The 19,517-nt window shown below is 34.8% G+C and overlaps 1 protein-coding gene across 3 annotated transcripts in view; it reads right to left on the bottom strand.

The window, feature by feature from the left end:
- Positions 1-1,868: 1,868 nt before the first annotated feature.
- ARHGAP12 (Rho GTPase activating protein 12) overlaps positions 1,869-19,517 on the bottom strand; it is a 118,201-nt gene continuing 100,552 nt past the window's right edge. For all 3 annotated transcript variants that reach the window (XM_077771757.1, XM_077771758.1, XM_077771759.1), the window contains 9 exons: positions 16,582-16,683; positions 14,270-14,368; positions 10,708-10,801; positions 9,442-9,558; positions 7,446-7,544; positions 6,020-6,097; positions 5,790-5,924; positions 5,452-5,554; positions 1,869-4,236 (listed from right to left, as the gene is read on the bottom strand). In XM_077771757.1, coding sequence (XP_077627883.1) covers positions 4,062-4,236; positions 5,452-5,554; positions 5,790-5,924; positions 6,020-6,097; positions 7,446-7,544; positions 9,442-9,558; positions 10,708-10,801; positions 14,270-14,368; positions 16,582-16,683 — 1,002 coding nt within the window. In that variant the 3' untranslated portion in view covers positions 1,869-4,061. The remainder of the gene's footprint in view (positions 4,237-5,451; positions 5,555-5,789; positions 5,925-6,019; positions 6,098-7,445; positions 7,545-9,441; positions 9,559-10,707; positions 10,802-14,269; positions 14,369-16,581; positions 16,684-19,517) is intronic.

Genomic DNA, 19,517 nt, shown 5'->3' with positions numbered 1-19,517 from the left:
TATCAATCAATCAGTTTTACTTGAGTGTCTAAGAGTCCCATTGCTCTTGCCTAAATATAAACAATCTCTCAAAATGTCCAGGAGAAGAAAGAAGACCTTGAATGCTATGCTGAATTTCCACCGGTCACTCCACCATAAGATGAGTGTTTGATGTTCATCTCTGCAAAGGCCCTGCTGATAAGAGCTTCCACAGCATTATCTGTTGGGATGATGTCACCATGAATTTTAGCATTACAAGGTTCATGACATTACAAGTTTCAGTGCTACTTGCAGTGTGAGCCACAACTATAAGAACTACCTGAAAGATTCACCTACTAGCATTAATAATTTTAAAATCTTTACCAAAAACTGTTTTTCTGAAAACACAGAGAGGAAGTAAAATAAAGGCAGGGGGTGGGTGGAGGGCTGATGAGAAAAAAAAGAAATCAGACTTTTCTAAATACATTTTGTAATGGTTTGTTAAACAGTTACCTTGTTCTACAAGTGCTCTGTTTATGAGAGCACCATGAAAGTGCTTTTTTTCCCCCTTCCCTTTTTTTCCTGTGGGAGAAGGGAAGCAATGAAGGAAATGAAAGAGTTCATTTAAGTGCCATATTCACATAAGGCTAATTTGTAAAAGCTCAATCCAGCTGAATATATTTGCAGCCACCACTGGCCCACAAAACTTCAGTTGAGAAGACTAATTGAGATTCTTCAGGAGAACTCCCTTGTCTTTAGTAGTTATAGAATGTCTCATTAGGCATTCTGTACCTCCCTCTCCTCTAGAATACGAAGTCTGACTCTGCTTGGCCTGGGTTTGCAGCTTGTGAATTTCCAATAGATTCTAATACACCATTATTGTAAGACTGTTGATTTTGTTTTACAGCCCCCTTTGCTTTTTGTTTTTTTGTGGGGGGTTTCTGGTTTAAAACAAAAGTTGCATTTAACACAACTGTATTAGTTATATTGAAATACTGTTTAAAAAACACACAAAAACAAGATTATGCCCCACATCTAGGATTGTTACAGGCTATTGTGCCTATTAAGCACCTTCTCTAGTCTTGTACTACAGAAGTGCTTTCTATAAAAGAGGATCATTAGAGCTGATGGCTAGAGTTCAGAGAAACAAGCAAACTCCATAAAATCTTATTTTCTACCCATTTTCAGTTCTCTACTTTGAACATTTGACTTTTATCAGGCCATTGAGAGCATGATGCCCATTTGACTATTTTTATTTTCTTCTTTACTAAAATGACATGTTGTAGACTCCTCTGTGTCTTTTAAAAGCCTAAATATGTTGGAGAAATTAGTGTCATGGGAAACTGCATGTTTACTTTAAATATTTAATTAGAGGAGCTCTCCCATGAGCTGGAAAAGAATCTCTTGGCAAAATTACAGAATAACTCTTTTTCCTCTCCCTGCTATCTTAACGTCTAATATTACAGGCTTACAAAGAATTGTGGGATAGAACTAAAATACCACAAAAGGTTTCCAGATACCTGCATTATTATTAATGAATTTTCATTTATATGTAAGCAATGGCATGCGTGCACACACGCACACACACATACACACACACTTAAATACACATACATGTGTATGTGTATACTACACATCTGCCTAAGTCCAGTTTGGCTGAATTATTCCATTGGTGCTTTTCCCATAAGAAAAAAACATTTGGCAGATTTGCCCCTATCTAAAAGACAACATCATTTTTCTAGAGTGAAAGGCAGTTTCTTACTGTTGTAAAGTGTGAATAAACATTTTTCTTCTAATTCATATTTGAATATATTTTTTCTTTCAATTTCCAACTACTTTTTAAATGACATTTTGAAGGAGAAGGCCTATTAGCAAATGAAATTCCACTGACAATTTATTTCAGCCTTTAATGTATTTTCTACTAAAAATCAAGTTATCAAGACAGGAAAATATTACTGGTTTTGTTATTACAAAAAAAAAAACAAGTGAGAATTTTTAATTCACAAAGGATGAAAACACAAGACATTGATCTCACTGTACATACAATATTACAATAAACTAATTAGCTGTAGACTAATAAAACATTTAAGACCGCACATACACACATATGTACTTTGAAACAAGAAACACAGGACAATTTTAATCTTTGTTATGTCCACAGCTACCAAGAGAAAGAGCATCACTGATTTGAGTCTAATTGTTTTTGCTGGCATACAATCACTATATAGGCCAGTTCTAAAGCATATTGTATTGTTCAGGACATTGTTAGGCAAATATAAACATTCTCATTTTGGGTCTTTTTCTCCCTGCCCAAAACAAACTGCTTTTCGCAGCTATCAAGTAGCTTGGTTTGTTACCAATTTAACAAGAGCACAACAACAAACAATACCAAAACAATACCACAAAACTCAGGTAAGAGATTTTTAGGCAGATCATACAAAAACTATTTGTTCCCAAGGAAGGCAATCTGTAAATTACAAATCCAATTCTAAGAAAAGAGTCTGGATTATAAATCATCCACTTTTAAATATTGATGAAGAAATAAAAATTGGAGGGGGGATAGTGGAGGAGGTAATGGCATGGCAGGAAGCAGAAAAGGTGTGGAAAATGAGGAAAACATATCTACCACAGGAAATAGTGGATTCAGTTGATTTTTTAAAAATGAGGTATAAGAGGATGCCAGTAAATGCAAAAACAAGGAAAAAAATTAAAACCAAAATGCACATTTCCAATGGAAAATCTCTAAACCTCTTATAGTTTTCTTTATTCAGATTAGACATTTCATATACATCAGTTAATCTAGAAAAATACATCTTAAAATATCTTTAACAGACCATGCTCTCTGTAACAAAACCTTCCAAACCCTGTTTTATTGTACAAATCAATCTACATTAGTAATGTAAAAAGAAATTCACAATTTAGCAATGTCATTTTCCATCCATCTAATTTACATATGGGTTTCCACTATTCATACTGCAGTTAGAATTCTGTAATAAATTTTTTCTAATGTATTCTGTACATATTAAATTATCTAAAAGGTTCCTCTTGTAGTGCATTTACCATTTAGCAAGTCTATTCAGTATTTTTCCAGTACCATTTGCATTACAGTGATTTGCCTGTAAATGTAATTAAAATCTAAAAGTGCACACAGTTAAGTTTCTCAAATAACAGCCTATTTCTGGAGGAAACCTAATATTCACGGAAAAGATTACCAATATCATGATTAGAAATGTCAGGTTAGGATGTACTCTGAGACTATACAACAAAATTATATACATAAGCTAAAGGACATTAAGTCTTTAGCTTATATTTACATTAACTAACGTCTGTTTCCACAGGGTCATACCAAGAACTCAGTATGGCACTAGAGAGAATTAGGATGGTTAGCTACAAATCAGTGTAGCACAGACAGCCCAAAAATACTCTGAACTGACTTATGCTACATTAAACTCCAGTATATCACAGTGTGTTAAGTAATATTAGTGTGCTGCCCAAACAAGCAACTAAGACATCCATCCAGTAAGGATGCTATGCAACACAGTAACGGGCAGCAAGGCTGCTCAGGGGATTACATCCGGGCTATAGAGACTTGTAGTACAGACTACCACTGCATGCAGAAACCCTGGAAAAGAAGTACACAGGTTTCAAAAAGGATATACTTCATTTTGTTTAGAATGCCCAAGAGCGTCTTCAAAACAACTGATAGTGAGTGCTGTTCTATCAAGTGATGAATCTAACAAATCATGAGAAGAAAGTCTACATTATCCAGTTTGAGGAAAAAGAATGTAGTTTTCTTACCAAGTTATCCAGTGTATACGACTGGTTAGAATTGCAAGTTTTGATTTTTACTGAAATTCAGAGTATGAAATGCACACATTCAGGATAAAATTAATTCAAAATTACACACAGTTATATCAACTTGCAACAAAGCAGCAAATATGAGGGCCTTAACACACATCTTGACTCTCCCATTCCCTTGTGATCCCTCAAAAAAGTGCAAAATCAAAGAGTCACTGCTTGGTCCAAAATTAAACACATCATGTTTAAGGGTGTGAAATCTGATGGAATCCAGCTTCTATTCCACAGGTTATCTTCAGTAAGAATCAACGCCCGAAGATGGAATTTATTTCCAGAAGAATTAATTCTACAATCTGATTTTGGTAGACAGTATGAACTGCTATATTACCAGTCTCTTTCTCTGGCTTTAACAAAGTAGGACCAAAAACAATTGCTATACTCTGGTAAGTCATTCGGTTTTTTTCTCCGTTTTCTATAACTCTAAGGGGGGAAAAATAAATTGTTAAAAGAGTAAGCAGAGAGGAAAAATTCTCAAATTGTGTATAAACAAAAACAGTTTGCATTTAGAAATGAGAAATAATGGGGCGCCTGGGTGGCTCAGTATGTTGAGCATCTGACTTCAGCTCAGGTCACAGTCTCACGGTTCATGAATTCAAGCCCCGTATTGGGCTCTGTGCCGACAGCACAGAGCCTGCTTGGATCCTCTGTCTCCCTCTCTCTCTGCCCCTCCCTGCTTATGCTCTCTCTCAAAAAAAAATTTTTAAAAAGTAAAAAAATAAAAAAAAAGAAGAAACAAGAAATAAGAAATAATGCCCATTTTCCTAAGACACATACAAGTGAACCTACTTAACCAAGTAGAACTCAGTCCAAACACCATGTGAAGGTTTCTTTTGGATAAACACAGCTGAAAGGTTCAACTATACACACTCTACCAAACTTTCAATGTGTGATTATTTCAGCTTAGTGTTTAAAGTAAGACACAGATTTAAGCATGAGCTACAATTCAGGTAACAATAATCACTCCACTAGGTTGATAGGGAAAAAAATTTCATTAGGGTACAGATATTAATTTTTCATTTTACTCATTTTACATGTGCTTGTTTTAAATCTCCTTCATTGGGATAATTTATTTTAGTATTCTAGTGTTCTATAAGAAGACAAAAAAGTTATTAAAATGGCTATGCAGTAACTATAGTAACTATAGTATATAGTACTAAAGTAACTATATAAATATAGTGCTGTAGTAACTACAGTAACAACTATAGCAATAAGCTGTGATGGCTTTACTTAGGAGTAATTTAAATGTAATATTCATCACTTAATAACCAATCTCATCTTCTTATTAACTAACTTCAAGAATAATTTCTAGACACATGCTAGGTATTATATAAATGCTTCACATATAATATTTACCTTAAGTAAATATTTTTCATAGCAGACCATTTACCTATGAGGCACTAGGCCCAAAGGAATGGTCTTGTTCAAGTTACAAAGATAGGAAGTAGCTCAGCTGGGATCTGAACCAGTGTGTCAGTGACCTTGGTCTCATGGGTACCATGCCACATCTCATAACTGTGCATTTCTCTTACCTTTTTTTTCCTCCCTAATTACTATTTCTTTCTTTCCTTCCTTCATCCCTCCCTCCTTTCCTTCCTCCCTCCCTCCCTTTCTTTTTTTCCGTGGTGAACCTCTTACCTTTTGAGATGTCTAAAAAGAATCTGCATTGTATCTTGATTTGGCTTTGGCAACTGTCTGATTAGATCCTTAACAGCAGCGACTCGCTGTCTTGGTTCTTGTTCTGGGGAAAAAAAAAAAAAAAAAGGTAATAACTGGAGATTCTGTATGAAATTGAAAACAGTGACATTTTAGAACCTGATATTTGGTAATACACAGTGACATCTGGTGGTCACATTTAAAATGTCTGAAGTAAAACCTTTGAAAAAATTTAAAAGATCGAACAGAATGCAGTAGCTTCATCGGTACAGAGGACTTTCAACATCTAGAAAAACCTTAGTGTATAATGACATACTTACTAATTGCATTAACAAAATCATTAAAATGGTTAAATGTAAAAAGAGGTTCTGGTAATTCTCGAAAAAACATTTTGAGTGCTCCAGTAATAACATGAATATCTTCCCATTTACTATCATTCAAGTCCAACTTCTCATCTGAAAACAGAAGAGGAAATGTTTAAAAATTACTTTAAACCTATTCTAACAGTTATGAGGGTTTTCGCACATAACAGTAGGGAGTACAATCTTACCATGATTGACTGCGAATCTCAGTTTCTGGATCACAGCAAGGTTGCCACTTACTCTGTATATCCCATCAACATCCAAACCTAAGAGAAAATTACAGTATTTTTGTGTTGAAAGTAGGTGTTTGCCTCTTCTAAAGATGCTTGCATGTTTCAGAATCCTTCTTCATTAACATTAGCCTAAAATCAAATGGGCAAATCCTCTTTTCCTCTAACTGGCTTTTTATAGATGTTTGGCAGAGACAGAGGGGGTGGAGATATTTAATAAACAGCAACAATTCTACTTTGTTTATCATGCAGACTGTGGATCATTTCAGAAAAATCATCTCATCAAACTTGAAATACTAACAATTTAAGATAAACTTCTGCATCTGGGGATAGTTCAAAAGGTAACAGAAACCAGTAAAATCAGCCCATTTTCTTTTTGCACATTTTATAATGTGGATGTACATCTTATTAAAGCACTCTTTTAAACATGGCTGTCCTATTAAGTGCTTATCATAAACTTAATATAAGCTAGCAATTAAAAAGTAAAGGCTCTATAAAAACTATTGATAATTTGACAGTTTATTAATTTCTTTTATATGTGGAATAGATTCATTTGAAATTCACCCCAGTAAGCCTAAAAAATCCAAATGTTCATTAAATGATAAGGCTGTACACATTTAACAAAGCACACACTATCTAATGTGCTCTTCATATAACTTCAAATAAAGGCATGTTGTCTTTATGGTAACGTTGACAAGAAAAGTCAAATAGACAAGATCTGAAACTGCCAGAAATTATGAACTATGGAAACATTTTAACTATACTAGTTGTTTTTGATGACATACAGATACAAGTTAAAGTGATTACCATCAAGATATTATTATTTTATTAAAATATTACATATGTATATAATATAAATTATAGATATATAATAAAAGTATAGGTATTATAAACATGTTAAAAATAACCAAAATATAAATTGGTTTAAGTCTTATTTAACAGGAAATGACATAAGGTTTGTCTATTTAGACACTTTATAGTTCATTTAACAGTTTTAAACTGTGATCTCATTTTTATTTTAAAGAGAAGGAAATCTCTCTTGATAAGTAAACAGAACCTCCTACCTTCTACACTATCAAATCACTTCTTAATAAACTCAGTTTCATAATCACTACCTTCTTCATTTCAAGCAAATGCCAACTCCAAATGGCTTCAAAGAATACCATATGCTTAATCAACTACAAGTGTGGAACATTCAATAGGTCTTAACATTCAAAAGATCTTAATTTAAATAGGTACAAACATGTAAGTTTTTTGCAAACAAGATGCTTTTCTTAATATCTTACAACTGTTCCGTCACTCAAAATCATAAAAATCCTAAGGATTTTGATGGCAAAACAATAGGTCAGTATGCTTAACATTTAAAAAAAAATCATTTTCTTACCATTCGCTTCAACATGTTCAATACATAACTTCACAAATTTTGGCACTGTGCCATTTTCTCTCTGACACAGATTAGCAAGATTGGCTCCAAATACTTGGTCTGAAAGAGATTTATTTTTTTAAAATAAACCATCCTGCTAAAGTTTAGTTTGCAACATGGTGAAAACCATCCAGGGTGCTATCAAAGACTTGCAGTGCATCCAGACACTGTCAACTGTGACTTACGCCTTCTGTGATCTGCCTACCCTCTCCAGTGCCACTTGAAACAACTGTCTTGCTTTACTAAACTCCACAAACACCCTCATTTTTACCTGACAGCCTTTTTGTTTTCTACACCTTTGGCAGAGATCCATCCTCTCCCCCAAACATGGCTCCTTCTTTTCACTCCCACCCTAAGCTACAGCATTATCTACTTAGAAAAACCTTAGGAGCAGCGTAAGGCAACCTAGTCACAGTCACTCTCTATTCTAAATTCTTCAGGATAGTTAGTACTATTTGAAATTATCTTGTCCATTTCTCGTTTTTATGTAAGTTTCATGAGGGCAGGGACCTTGTAATTCTTGAACACCAGTAGGTATTCATGGCACCTAATTACACTTAGTAAATACTCAAATATTTTTTAAAGTATTAAAACAAGCATGGTGCATGAGGTGCATGGGATGCCCGGGTGGCTCAATTGGTTAAGTGTCCGACTTTGGCTCAGGTCATGACATCATGGTTTGTGGGTTTGAGTCCTGCATCAGGCTCTGTGCTGACAGCTCAGAGCCTTGAGCCTGCTTTGGACTGTGAGTCTCCCCCATCTCTGTCCCTCCCCTGTTAACACTCTATCTCTTTCACTCTCTCAAAAATAAACAAACATTAAAAAAAAAAAAAACATGGTGATACCCATTGTGTACCAACACTGATTTCACAAAGTATATTGTAAAGGCTGTTCTATTAATCTTTCAACCCAATAGTTCTGACATGCCACATTTATGCTCGAAGTGCTAAACACAATCTCATATCACCATAAAGCAGCATTAACACTTTAAAAAGCACCAACAGTTTATATTTCTCAGTGAAAAAGCCGGGTGAACAAATTAATAGCAGTTTCTATTCATTGACTTGTCAGGTTTTTTTTAAGGTTCTGAAGTCAATATACTAAATTCATATGCATCATCTGGGAATCTCTGTTTACCAATTACTCTTAAGGTTGCCAACCTGAATCCGTTAATTGGCTGAACTCTACCTAGTTTTAAGTATCTTTTTAACGAAACCCATTTGTGTAATTTAGATGCTTTGCAAACAGATGTTCCAGTGATGGTCTTTGTTTGAAACTTCAGAGACAGATATATAAGTTATGTATTACCTTTACCTATATCTTTACTAATTAACATCTCTGTTTGAGTCATGTACTAGACAATTTTATCACTGAAATTAAAAATGTTTGTAAAAACTAAAGGTGTACACAAGTATATGTGATTTTAAAGAATACTCTCTATTAAAAAGAGATCAGGTTAGTGATCTCTAGTGATATTATTGCTTATAAATGAAATAACAAATATAAAAATTAATTAGGAAAAGACACCTTATGCTAATTTTAAAATCACCTGAAATGAGTACTGAAAGCCAAAAATCAAGATAAAATTGTTTAATATTTTTCTTTCTACTATATTAGTGACAGGTTATTCAAAATTTCTTCTGATCTGTGCATCTCAAAACTAAAATCTTTATTTTGATATCTCCTATCCATCCATAACATCCCTGTAGTTCCTCTGGTATAGGGTTTCTAAAAACTTCAGTTTGGTGTTTAGGTCTGTTCAAGGCTTTAGTTAAACCCTTCATGTGCTTTGAAATATCAATTTTAATCATTCAAATGTATTTCAATCGATGAACCTGGTAAACTCTTAAAGAATGAAAACTTATTTACTGTGCAAAAATTTTTCAGTTTTTAATTTAAAATGTCTTATTTCTGATTTTGGCCAAAGTTCATTATTATAAACATCACTTCTACCTACCTTTAATATAACCTTTTTCACGAACAGCTTGCAAAGTGGGGCGCCGTGTAAGAAACTTCTTTAAGTTTTTCTTCGTTTTTTTCTGTTCTGAAGAATCTATGCTAGACACTTTCATGGCTTAAGAAAAACAGATATTAGTCATTTCATAAAATAACAACTTTTTGATAAAGAGTTTTTCCACCTAGCACTCAAAATATATTAATCTCAAAGGTAAAAATCAGTTATAAATTCAGTTATTATAACTTTAACATAGTTTAAGAGTAATATTTGAAGAATCAAAGTAACACAGAACTAATTTCAAAGTGATAAACCAAGCAAAACATTTCATTTTTATCACTAAACACTGACAATCAACTGTACTTTCTTTGGTATATGTGCTAAGACACTGGTTATTCTAATTTATATTATTTCATAAATGATACTACTTACCTCCTTTGACTCTCCATCACTTTTAGAAGGTAAAATGACCAGAAAAAAATATCCATAAAACACAACAAGGCCCTATCCTGCAGTATCCTTACTGGAGTCTGGATACTGGAGTCTGGAGATATATACATATATCCATCATAATTATTTGTACTTTAAGCTAATGACATATCGTCATAATTACCTCTACACTAAGAATACAACCACGTGAATGATGTCCTATATTCTGATCAGTCTGATTTCTTTTTTGATTACCATAAAAAGTACCCAAAAAGTAAATCTCTTGAAAAGAACTATATTTGAGGAAAGTTGAGAGCACAAACAATATATTAGTAAAGAATTAAAATAATCAAATCTTCATGTGTTTACATTGTTATATGTCTGTGACAATGTCAGTAACAGGCCTAACCTTCTTCAGAATGTGGGAAAACAAAAACAGTAATGATTTTCTAATCAGTTAATCTGAATGCCTAAAATTCTCAGTTGAATGTGAATCTGTTAAAATACATTTAATAAGTTCAGAGCCATAGCTAATGGCCTATTTAAACAATGTAATTCACAAGTGCAACAGAAGTACATTCTAACACATTTTTTTTCTCTTAAAGTACCAGAATATCTTAAAATGAAGGACTCTGTACGGGCACATATAAAGAGGCTGAAAACTGACGAGTTAACAAAAAGAGAGTAATCCTGAAACACTGAGTTTGTAACTACCTAATCTTACAATTTTCTTATAATACTGGAGATTCCATTCAGCCTTTATATATTTAAAATACTTGAAAAGCTAAGAGAATATGCTTTCAGTCAAGCTACTAGCAAAATAGGTAAAGAATAACTTACCACGAAGTTTCTTAGGATCCTTCTCTTTGTCATGCTTTTCTATTCCTGGTGAATCTGGTATCTCCTCTTCAATTGCTTCATCATTTTCTACTGTCTATTAATTAAAGATTTCCCAAACACATATTCTTTTGAAATTATTTTAGATGTGACAGCATAATTCTCATTCTAATCAGTAAATGATCCTCCCAAATGATTTTAGTGAACCAATTAGTATATAATATATATGATTTAGATACTTGATACCGCTTTACAAATATTCTTTTTCCCTCTAAATGGGGGAAATCAATTCCGATTTCAAAAAAGAAAAAATGCTGATATTCACATGACAATGGGTTTATATACTGATGATGAGGCTATCTTCCCTCGTGTAGATCGACTGCATAAGAATCGTGGTAACAAGAGTTAAATCTATGGTGATAGAACAGGATGAAGCTACATTCTGTGCTAATACTGCAAGATAAAGCTAACTAGTCAATAGCACATTAATTTTTCATACCAACAAATTTTGCAAATTATGCTTTGTATCAACAGTTAGTAATTACTCAGAGATTCATTGATTTTAGGCATTGATAGAAATCCTAGAGCTCATGTATAGCCTAATCAAAGTCACTTTTATGGATTAAAAAACTGAAATGAGTTTTCAAACCTAAAAGCATTGTTTTGCCTTTCACACTGATGTCTTTACTCCGCTTAGATCTTATATTTGTGTACAGTGTAAAGAAAGGTTCTAATTTCTTGTTGGATATCCAGTTGACCCAGTACCATTTATTTTAAAGTTTATTCTTCCTTATGTTTTTATAGTGCTAAATCTAGCATAAAGTGTCCAAAGGTATGAAGGTTTCTAGGTTCTTTATTCTGTTCCATAGATCTGTATATCTATCCCTGTATGGATGGCACGTTCTATTAATTAATTCAGCTTTATAAAGTCTCGACATCTGAGAGAATAAGTCCTTCCACTTTCTTCTCCCAGAGTGTCTTGGATATTTTTACAGACTTTATATTCCTGTATGAATTTTAGAGTAAGCTTGTTAAGTTCAACGAGAGTTTGAAGGAGGTTCAAAAATCTCAAATCTATAAATTTATAAATCATTTGGAAGAATATATCTTTACATTACTGAATCTTTTAAAATTTTCTTTTAATGTTTACTTATTTTTGAGAGAGAGAGACAGAGACAGAGACAGACTGTCTCTGTGTGAGCAGGAGAAGGGCAGAGAGAGAGGGAGACAGAGAGTCCGAAGCAGGCTCCAGACTCTGAGCTGTCAGCACAGAGTCCCACACAGGGCTTAAACTCATGAACCATATTGTGGCCTGAGCCGAAGTCAGGTGCTTAACTGACCAAGCCACCCAGGTGCTCCACATTATTGAATCTTTTAATCCATAAACATGATAGACTTCTCATGTAATGAGATTTTCTTCCAAGTCTATCAATCAAGTTTTATATTCCCTACAGGCGTCTTGTGCATCTTTCTACATTTATTGCACATATTTCTACAGTATCTTTTGCCACTTTTAAAACAGTATATATTTTAAATTTCATAGTCAATAATATGTTAGTCTCTTTTCGCTTGGCTTACTCCCTGATCCTATAAGCTTAAATGAAAAAAATCCTCTCTCTCCTGGCTCTCCTGGACTCCTACACTAGGTTAGCCTCTACTTAATTGGTATTTTCATAGTAAGTTGTATATCCCTTACTATCATAAACCTCATCACATTCCACCGTATTAGCTATTCAGTCATCTGTCTTCAGTAATCTTCTGTCTTTGGCTGTAAACTCCATATAGAAAGGTGTAGCATCCGGATGCATGCTGCTATTTCTCCCCAGTGAATAAAGAACTCTCACATTTGTTAAATGAATGCAGCCATACTTGCTTTTCAAGGGATTGAAATTACAGTGACTAGAACTGAAAGCCCATACCGGGTAGAGATGAAGGTACATTTGAAAAGATAGACTGGGATTGGGTTGTTGAATTTTAATGAGAGTCACAGAAGGTTTCTGAGCAGGAGAGGACTGTAAAGTTAACATTAGGAAGTCTCATACAGCAATACTATTAAGAGCATATCGATGGGGGATGAGGTGAAATAAGAAAAACTAGAAACAGACTCTTATCTAACATATAAAGTCCTGATCACGGTTTCAGGAATAAATGGAAAGGAAGAGACGAGATTCAGAAATATACAATATTACAAACAGCAAAGGAAGAATATATATATCTATATATGTGTGTATGTGTAAATATATATGTGAATATATAGGAATAATTGGCTACAAGAGGTAAAAGAGGAGGAAGAGTTAATACTAAAGATTCCAAAACTGGCTGTTTTGAACTGAGTGCATTATAAAAACTTTGAAGCTTAAAAGGATACTGGGAGACAATCAAATCCAATCTATTTTATAAGTGAAAAAATGGAAGCCCATAGAGATAGAATACCTCAGTAAGATCACAAATCTTATTAATAATGAGGCTTCACCTACAGTCTCTGAAAGACTTCTTAGTCTTCACTGAAGCCCGTGAGTCCCAACTATTTTTCAGTCTTGGTTTAGTTTAAAACCATAATACCCCCCTGTAAGAATTCACTTTCTTTTTTGTCACTGACCTATGATCCTTAATCAGGAACCATGTCAGGGCACCTGGGTGGCTTAGTCGGCTGAGCGTCCGACTTCAGCTCAGGTCATGATCTCATGGTTCATGGGTTCGAGCCCCGTGTCGGGCTCTGTGCTGACAGCTAGCTCAGAGCCTGAAGCCTGTTTCAGATTCTGTATCTCCCTCTCTCTCTGACCCTCCCCTGTTCATGCTCGCGCACTCTCTCTCTCTCATAAATAAATAAAAAACATTAAAAAAATTTTTTTTAAAAATCAGGAACCATGTCCCCAAACAGTGAAGGGTAAGAATATAGTCTGAAAAAGTAGAGTCCCTATTCTGTTTCTCCCTGCTCTTACTAAGACAGCTACAGAATACAAATTTGAGGTTCTTTTTGGTTATTATATATATAATACATATATTCTATAATGTACTGTATTATATATCTACTGTATATATATAGTATATTACACACACACGCGCGTGTGCTCACGAAGATTACCAGGAATGTGAGAGTACTGAACAACTCCATGACTGGGGGTGGGGCGAGGAACTAGAACATCGAAGAGGTAGCTAGAGAGGTATCATGACAAAAGAAAAGGTGCTCATGAAGACAAGATAGCTTTATGCATTTTAAAAATGTGCGTAGGACCTGCCTCCACCAAACAGCACTATCCCCAACTCATCAGTCATTGAATAAATACTATGAACTAGGAAATGGTTTCTTCCTACTCTTGAATGATTTCTTTTAGGACCAATGGCTCAATCTGAAAATTATTTAAAATCCACTAATAGCAAATATTATATAATTGAGAAGGAATGTTCAGTCTTCATGAGTCCTGGGGAATTGCTAAACTGACCACTATCTTTCCCACCTCTGTTTTATCACATATAAATTGGAAACTAGATACGATAGCCAATTAGAAAGCAGAAAAGAAAAACAGCTCTGTAGTAAAAACATTTACCTAAGTCAAACACATACCTGGTTACTGATAGTACTACTAAGAACTTTAAACCAATCATTAATAACTGCGTCATTATCAGACTGAATTAGCAGTTCTGTTCCTTGACGGGTTTTCAGCTTTAGAGAAAAGGAAACAAAAAAGGGTATGGTTAGTGCTTTCAACCAAATGAATGCACACATGCACATATATAATTATTATTTTAGAGAGAGTGAGAATCCCAAGCTGGCTCCATGCTCAGGGCAGAACCCAGTGCAAGACCCAATCCTACAACCTAGGATCCTGACCTGAGCTGAAATCAAGAATCGGACACTCAACCGACTGAGCCACCCAGGTGCCCCGAAACAAAATTCATTTGTAAAGAAATAAAATCTGTGATATTTTTATGTAAATCTGAGGCATGTTTTTCTCTCTCCAGTTAAAAAAATAAATGTTGAAAAATATGAGTTAAATATTATCTCTTATTTAATAGACAAATATAATGGCTTGGTGCAAAGAGAAAGTCTATGCCCAGACAAATGTTACATCCCTTTTGGGCAGAAACAGTACTAGTAAGTTAAGTGTTGAATCATGAACTAACTCAACTAAGGACACTATCTATTATTCTATATGAAGGCAGTAACCAATTTATGTATAATTTCTTTTGTTCAAATTTTCTTCTACTTGATTGAAGAAAAATTTTGAGGTATTAGGGGAAAGCCTTCCTCCTATTTTCTGGTTAGCAACTGACTTATTTTTTTCCTTGAGGAACATATGGCAATGTTTCCCAACATTCTGAGACATATGCCTCAAACATAGTTCCGAAAGCAATGCTTTTTTTTAAAAGTATTCCTCAAAAAAATAAATTAAAAAAAGTTTATGATATTAATTTGGGAAATACTGGATTACAGAAAGTTAAACAAGATTCTCTCCTTCAAGATATCGCAGGGCTTTGATATCCCAGTGTGCACTGATTTTCTAAGGAAAGAATAACAATATATACCACTGCCTACATTTCTTTGACCATGGATTCACCTTCACTCTGAAATTACTTCTTAAAACTACAAGGTTAATTCAGTAAACACTGACTTCCTTTCTTGTACTCCTTCTGAGAGTGGGTCAAGCCTGTCTACCAATACTGAGTATTCACTGCACATAAGATACTGTCAGAGGTTCCTACTTCAAGATAAGGAAAATACAGTCTCTCTGCTGAAAAAATAATTATCTAGTGGGAAGAGTACAGATGATGGTAACCTACGAGATATTAAATTAAATGCTATTTTAAAAGCATAATGAAAAAAGAAGCCTCAGTGGTGGTGTCATATTTCTCATGGGTCTTGGAAGACAGGTAACATGTGACAAGCAGAGAATGCCATAGGTACTAGGAAACAGTAAAGTCACAGGAGCAGGAAAACCTAGGTCTCAATTGGAAAACAGCAAATGCCTGAATGAGACAGGAAAGGACTGACACACGATGGTATAAAGGTAGGTTGGGATTGGAAAGACTGTTTGCAAGGACAGTCTGAAAAATTCCTCTGATCTCCAAAGATGCACCCTTCTGCAATGTGCCTTTACTGTTCCTCCATCAACAGGTGTGTTCTCGCTCCGCACAACCCTGAACACTCGTCTGGCTTTCGGACTTGCTTTAACCAATGGAATCTGCTGGTGTGTGACTCCTAAACCTAGGCCTCGGGATGTCTCACAGTTTCTGCTCTCCCCCTCTTGGAACCCCGACACGGCCCCATGAAGAAGCCTGGCAAGAGCCTCCCGAAGTGTGAGCGAACCTGGGGAGCTCTAAAGAGGCCTGGCAACCTGCCGGCTCAAGAGGAGACCATCCAGACCCAGTCAAGCCACTACTAAAGCCTCATGAATGGTCCCAGTGAGATCAGAAGAATCACTCAGCTCGGCACAGGCCAAATCCAACTAAGAGAATGATTCTTTGCTCCTAAGCTACTGAATTCTAAGGTGGTCTGATATGCAGCAGTAAATAACAGATACAGAATCATGTATTACTGTGGGGGATTTTTAATGACAAAATGGAAAGGTTTCAATTTAGTTTTCAATGTTAGATCTGGTAGGTAAAGGAAACTATACCCTTTTTATTGTTGGTAGGGAAAGGCAAGACTGTGGAACAGAAGCTTGCAATATATAGTCTGAGATCCAATAATTTATGCAAATGAAGCCCAGATCTTTATATCAGCTTTTTATCCCTTAAATTATGACACCAAACTGACTTAATGACCAACTTTGCTTCAATCAGTTGCACTGAAATACAGCTCAAAATAACTCAAAAAAGAACACTCGATTACCATGGTTAAGAAGGTGAATTATACTTAGGAAAAAAATGTGTTACCTCAAATACATTCTTTTTGCTGGATTTATCCTTTGAAGCCATCTCCACTGTCGCCCCCTTAAGATCCACTGTGAACTCTGGCTTGGACTGATTACTCCCAAACTTCATTTTAGAAAAAAGGAAAAACCTTGTGATATTCATGTACACAAGTGTACCAAAAATAATTTACACCAATTTTGTATTATGAACAATAAATCAAGTAGGTGATTACCTCAAATGCTTGTCTTTATTATAAAATAACAGTTCCTACTTTAAAACTGAAATATGTCTATAAGATATGAATATATCATTCACAGAAAAGAAAATGGTTTGACTTCCATCTTGATAAGAAAAATACAAAAAAAAAAAAAAAAAGCCACACTAAAATCTTTTCTTCATCCATCAGTGTACGAAAACATTCTAAAAGTTAGATGAAAAGCTATGTTTTACATTGAGAAACAGGCCTTCACATCTAAGTGGAGTATAAATTGGAATAATGCCTAGAGAGGGAAAATTCTAATACTGTATTTGGAAATTTGCAAACGCATGTATCCTTTGGCTTGGAACTGATCCTAGAATATACAGGACTAGGTAAAATGATGTGTTCAAAAGGCAAGCATTATTCTTACATATGTATAAATAATATCTGGCAGATATCAAGTTGTTTTCCACCTAATAAACATTCTCTAAACCTGATTTTGTGCTTTCAAGAGTTATTTCCTTATCGACTATTTATGCTGTCAACAACTAACAGTAACTTATAAAAACAGAAAACTCTTAAGCTCCATGTTCTTTTATTCAGCCTTTGTTAGAAATTATACCTGGAGCCAGATGCTATAAAGCCTCAGCAATTTAATAAAGAACTGTGAAAAGAACAGGAAGACAGCTGACATGGGTGGTTTGAAAAGAAAAAGCACTTAGCTAGCTAGCAGATTTTGTTAACCAGATAAGGAAAAGATTAGCAAGTAGCAGAAAATTCGTGTTAAATACGGATGTACTCTGCACCTTGTCATCATTAACTTAAATTTTTGTTTGGAAATTTAAGAATAGAGAACAGAACTAAGAAAGAATAGAAAATAGCATTCCCATTTATTGAAAGGTTTAAGGGTTTTAAAATCTTTAAGGGCTATAATCTTAAGGTCAAAGATTTGGTACAGAAAATTTCATTTCTTAGAATATTTTCAAGCCAAATTATGCTTATAATTCGAAATGGACATTACCCATCAACCTAGCGATATCTTAGTCACTGTTCATAACATCAGTAACTACTCAGGAGCTTCACATTTAACGAATGGTTCAACTTCATCTGTTCCCTTTTACTTCACCTTTTCAGCTGGCAATGCGGATTTAAATTATTTTATTGTTATAACAAAACAACATTTAGGATATTATATGGAATTTATTAGTGGAATCAAAAAGCTTAGGGCATTATATGGAATTTTTATTAATGGAATCCTAATAACAATCACAAAAATTGTAACTAATTTACAGAGTCTTGGCCTTAAGTGCCTTTTGTCATTCAAAAGATATTTAATTAACCATAAGAGCTACAATGGGCAAAGAGAACTTTCTGAGAAATTTAAAATGATATATCTCAAAAGTTGTAAAACTTAATGTATACATTTAACTGAATGATAAAAATCAATACAAATTGTCATCACATGCCTGTGAATGGTTAGCTATAAGCTGAGATACAAATAACTAACCAAGTAAGATACAGCAACCAAGTAACAAATGCAATGACAGGACATGGAATGCTGGCTGGCAGAAATGCATTCAATGTGGTTCACAAAATTTTGTGTTTGTTATTTATTCTTTTTCAAACTCTAGTCCCACTTTATCATACATCCCTCCAATGAATTCATGGCAAAGAAAATGGAATAATTGAGGCAAAGGGCATGCAACAAGAACACATACAGTGACGGCTGAAACAGGATCAGATTTTACATATGCAGGCCGACGACTGACAGAATTTTTCCAAGAAGAAAGCAGCGAAAGCAAGAGCTCGGAGACCGAGCCCTGTTGGCAGAATGACTTGATGGAAAAAGGGAAGAAAATGATGATGTCATAATAATGCACAACAGCAAAATGACACACAAGAGAAAAGCATATGGAACAAAATGGGACAAAAATACAATTCCACAAGCAGACACAACACAGAGTTAACCTCCAAATATTTTTGCAAAGGCCCTACCTAGCATTTGTATCTCAGAATATTTTCTGACTCCGTTACTACAGAAGTTGATGCTTTATGTTTACGGTGAATGCTTTACAGAAATTACATTAAACAGACTCATCTTAGCCTATATTCACAATAGAAAACTCGAAGGGTCACAGATGGGAGTCACATCTGGCCCAACACTACCTTGCTCAGCCTCCTACCCAGGAATCAGCAGCTTCCTCCTTGTGACCTGCTGGGCAATGTCCCCCTGGCGGCCCTACCATCCAGTTTGCCTTCCCTTCCTTTGGGACAGTGGTTCTCAACCACAGGCAATTTTATCCCCCAGGGGATATCTGACAATGTCTGGAGACATCTGTGGTTGTCACACCTACAGTTGGGGATGCTACAGTCTTCTGCTAAATACCACAAAATTTATAGGAGATCCCTGACAACAAAGAATTACCGGCCCTCCCAAAATGACAATTTTTAGACATTTAAAAGTGCATATAAATAAATTTAAATAATTACTAATATTTGTGGGGGTGATTTTTATAATACTCAAGGAATATGATGAATGATACCTGAAAGGGAGCACAATACATGTCACTGTCATATTATAACTGCACTTATCAGTCTTCCCCACTGCAGTGTAAGCCATGGCGATAGAGATCACGTTACGTACTTTTAACTCCCCAAACTAACGCAATGCCCAGAAAAAAATAGGTTTTAAAGTCTGTTGTACAAATTAAGTGAAATGAAGTCAGAGGAAAACAAGTATAATTGATGTTGCTGATAT

This window comes from Crocuta crocuta, unplaced genomic scaffold, assembly GCF_008692635.1.
Source record: "Crocuta crocuta isolate KB4526 unplaced genomic scaffold, BGI_CrCroc_1.0 scaffold457, whole genome shotgun sequence".
Lineage (NCBI taxonomy): Eukaryota > Metazoa > Chordata > Mammalia > Carnivora > Hyaenidae > Crocuta > Crocuta crocuta.
Note: the sequence above shows the minus strand (reverse complement) of the source record. Positions and strands in the feature narration are given on the sequence as shown.